Raw genomic sequence first — 3,952 nt, 5'->3', positions numbered from 1 at the left:
CATGTTTATTTTAGATCTGTGTGGCAGCAGCAATATACAGTAAATAAATCAATAAATGCTCTGCTCTGTCGTCTCTGAGGCTGGGACTCTAAACAGTGTTCTGAGCTCGTCTCTGCAGCCAAACACTGAACAGTTAGCATGCTTCGCTCAAACTTTCATCATGGCATTAGAGCTGCTACACCGTTGTCGCTTGCGAAAACACAATAACGGCGCCATGGGTGTAAACTTACAGATTAAGGGGCGGTGATATTATAATGAGATCCCTTTGCCTCGTCACCAGGGGAGTGAAATCAGACGCGCTGGTTTTCTCAGACGCTTGCAGAAAAAGGCTTCCCAAAACAGTTACTGAGTTAATCTTTTTCACGTTTGCTTGGTTGGTAGATGCACCGGGGACCTGATTATAGAACTTAACACCTGGAGAAGTCAGATTTTCATGATATGTCACCTTTAAAGTTCTTACATATTCTTAGAACCAAACTAAAGAAAATTGTCAATTTAGAGTTTTATCGAGCATAAAGTCACGTATGACGACCGATTCTTGTGTCTGTTATCCATCGCTGGTGTCGTGATGTATTATATGTAGCTGGAGTTTTGTTTTAATGCTTAAAATGGAATTCGTGTTATTAATCCTCCTACTTTTGGGTGTTTAAGACAAGTTGGAGGTTAACTATTAAGAAGTTATTTAAGATAATCGTGATGCACCTGAATGTCAGAAACCTAGAATTTTTCAGCTGAAACTTTAGTTTTCTTTTGTGAGCTAGAAAGAAAAGGACTTTAGAGAGGAGTGTTTTGCTGAATATAGAATGCACTAGGTTATTCATATTTATTGTTTTTATTGAACCTGCTGTCTTCATTAATGTTTGAATGAACCTGTTATTTCAGCCACCGTTAAATCTGGAGCACAAAACCAGTCATAAGGGTCAAGTTATCAGCTGAATAAAGTAGCTTTCCATTGATGTATGGTTTATAATTGTGACCCATACAATGTATTGTTGGCTATTGCTACAAATATCCCCCAGCGACTCAACACTGCTTTTGTGCTGCAGGGACACAAATGTTTATATTTCAACAACAAAGAGTAGAAATAATTCTATTACTAAAACTTTTTTTTTTTTGGTCTAAATGAAACTTTAATTTTGGTTTCAGTAAATTCATTTTGGTGCATTAGGAAGAAAGTGTGTGTGTGTTCTCAAACACTTTTCGGAACGTTCTTCTTATTTTTCCTAACCTTGTCCTGGAGTGTGCCGTGCTTTGGGTTCTGCTGCTAATGTTTGGTGAACGTGTGTGTGTGTGTGTCGCAGGTGGATCTGCAGTTCCCCAAGCTGGTTTCTGACGGCGCTCGGGATCTGATCTCCAAGCTGCTGCGTCACAGTCCAGCCATGCGTCTGCCGCTCCGCAGCGTGATGGAGCACCCCTGGGTCAAAGCCAACTCCCGCCGGGTGCTGCCACCCGTCTGCAACCCGCATCACTGACCTCAAGGACCCGTTTGAGACACGCAGGCCTGCTGCTCCGAGTCCACTGGTGATGCTTGTGCTGTGAGCTGAGTGTTGCACGGTGTCAGAAACATCGGATCCAGGGCCCGGTCCTGTGTGTGTGTGTGTGGGCTATATTAATTGGTTACAAACGTATTTAAGTGTGCCCGTTAATGAGCCCAGATGTAAACGAACTCTAGTTTGTTCCCTTCTGTTTTACACTGTCCCGTGTAGCTGTAGTTCTGCTGTTCTGTTCATATTCATGTTGTTTTATAATCTATGAATGTCTGTATTATACTGAACTTATGAAATATAAACCGGTGCGTTTTAAGTATGTTTGGTGGCGCAGCTTTTTGATTTGCATGAAGTGATTGATTGTTAAAGTCCGCATGCATTCAGGCTTGATGTAGCTGTCTGTATCAATTTCTTTTGGAAACACAGACTGGACTGGAAACATTAAACCGGTGCTAGTAATTAACTAGTAGTTTTTAAAGTTTGTGGCTGCTGCTGGAGTACTGACTAGCTCCTGGTTTGCTTTTAACTGCTGGTGAAATAACTTAAAGGGATATCTCACCCAATAATTAAAAGTCATTTATTCACTTTCATGTTGTTCCAAACCTGTCCAACACCAGATATTGTGATGAGTGCTGTGAGCCGAACAGCTGATGGTAGCCGTTGACTAACATGGGGTTTTTATTTTATGTTTTTCGTGCTATGGAAGTCGATCCGAACAATTTAAGAGTTAGTAAACGACAGATTTTTCCTTCAGGCCCCACACAAGCTGTTATCCAACAAGCAAAAACTCTTCTGAAATGTTACTAACAACATATTTCTGCCTCAAACCACACTGGATCGCAGTCAGAAGTTATTACAGACACTCGGTGGTGATTGATAGTAAAAGTGTTGTTCTCATCGAAGTTACTTGTAGCTAATTTCTGTTACCCATATGCAATTATATTTCATGATGCATTTTATCAAATCATATGAAAATGTTTTGTTTGCCTTTGAGAGGCGTCCTGACGCGCGGCGGCTCAGCGGTAGCGTGGCCGAGCGGTCTAAGGCGCTGGATTAAGGCTCCAGTCTCTCCGGGGGCGTGGGTTCGAATCCCACCGCTGCCACATCTTTTTCATAACATCTAATTAAAATGAACACCATCGGATCCCAAACATGCCGTTCAGTAGTGATGGACGCTTTTGAAGCACTGCTTCGTGATGCTTCGAAAACTGAGCGAATCATTTGTTCGAACCCGTGATGCACTGAGAGCGCCCCCCAGCGGCGGATTATTACCTGACACGCCCGCCCTGCAAATTAATAAAATGACACTTATTATACATGTACTTCATATTTGATGCTGTTAATTGCATATATTATAACGGGTTTGTAAAAGCTGTATTCAGGTGTTTTGGTCTGAGTTTTAGCTGCATTTACACAGTTTGGCCAGCAGGCGTCACCAGCGCTTCGCGAATCATTTTGCGAATCAAAGTTCACTACAGAATAGCTGTTGCTCGTTTTCATTTGTGTTAATTGTTACAAGTATTATATTGTGTGAGTTGACACTAAATAAAGCATTAAAACACTTTTTTTCAGCTGCAGCGCGTCCTCAAGGTGGCGCTGAATTTCCGCGCGTTTCTTCTTCTTCTCCTGTTTCCTGTGCGCGGTGTAAACTTCCGGCCGGTTGTTTACTCTGACGCGCCGCGGCGGTTCGGTTGGTTCCGGAGGTTCTGCCGGTGTTCGTGTTCCGCGTGTGGCGATGGCGGCGCTTCACCCCGGAGACCCGCAGCTGGTGTCGGCGATCGTCAGTCACCTGAAGACGGAGGGTCTGTTCGATCAGCTCCGCAGGGACTGTCTGGCGGACGTGGATACAAAGGCAAAGCGCCACACATTCACCTCACAGCAGCAGCAGCGCAGCTCGCGTTTACCTGCAGCTTTACACCGCCATAACACGGTGTTCTCCGAAGTTACTCGCGCTGTGATGTGTGTCGCTGTAATACCGTCTCAGAGCTAATCGTGTATTTACAGTTAATTGATTATTATGAGAATGTCGCGAGTAACCGCTCTTTTTTAAATTCGCGCACTTTTATAAGCTAAAGTAATTTATTTTACAGTCACGTTACCCGAGGCCGCTGATACTGAACCCGCTCGGGTCTCGGGTCTCGGGTTTTCGGATCCAAGTGGACCGCGAGGACCTCTGCGTGACACGGTAGCTGTGTAGGGTTAATTCTGTTGTTTTCTCTCTCTCAGCCGGCGTATTTGCACTTACGACAGCGAGTCGACAACTTCGTGTCCAACCATCTGGCGAACCACACCTGGAGCCCACAGCTGAACAAGAACCTGCTGAGAAACAGCATCCGACAGCTGGTCCTGCAGTACGTCTGTCTGTCTGTCTCACTGTCTGTCCGTTTGTCTGTCTGTCTGTCCGTCTGTCTCACTGTCTGTCTCACTGTCCGTCCATCTGTCTTTACCTCTCTCTCTCTCTCTCT

At 44.4% G+C, this 3,952-nt stretch overlaps 2 protein-coding genes and 1 non-coding gene across 3 annotated transcripts in view; all 3 read left to right on the top strand.

Moving 5' to 3' along the window:
- The window catches only part of aurkb (aurora kinase B), an 18,643-nt gene extending 16,381 nt beyond the window's left edge, over positions 1-2,262 (top strand). The window contains exon 4 of the mRNA XM_016262310.1: positions 1,302-2,262. Coding sequence (XP_016117796.1) covers positions 1,302-1,472 — 171 coding nt within the window. The 3' untranslated portion in view covers positions 1,473-2,262. The remainder of the gene's footprint in view (positions 1-1,301) is intronic.
- A 246-nt stretch (positions 2,263-2,508) lies between these two features.
- On the top strand, positions 2,509-2,590 carry trnal-aag (transfer RNA leucine (anticodon AAG)). The gene has a single exon. It is a non-coding gene; the product is annotated as a tRNA-Leu (tRNA).
- A 547-nt stretch (positions 2,591-3,137) lies between these two features.
- LOC107576033 (biorientation of chromosomes in cell division protein 1-like 1) lies at positions 3,138-3,846 on the top strand (the record flags this gene model as incomplete). Its single annotated transcript, XM_016262309.1, has 2 exons — positions 3,138-3,339; positions 3,714-3,846. Coding segments are annotated over exons 1-2 (250 nt in total), but the record flags the coding sequence as incomplete, so codon positions are not given.
- Positions 3,847-3,952: the final 106 nt, after the last annotated feature.

This window comes from Sinocyclocheilus grahami, unplaced genomic scaffold (genome assembly GCF_001515645.1).
Source record: "Sinocyclocheilus grahami isolate Dianchi unplaced genomic scaffold, SAMN03320097.WGS_v1.1 scaffold3133.1, whole genome shotgun sequence".
NCBI classification, from domain to species: Eukaryota; Metazoa; Chordata; class Actinopteri; order Cypriniformes; family Cyprinidae; genus Sinocyclocheilus; species Sinocyclocheilus grahami.
Note: the sequence above shows the minus strand (reverse complement) of the source record. Positions and strands in the feature narration are given on the sequence as shown.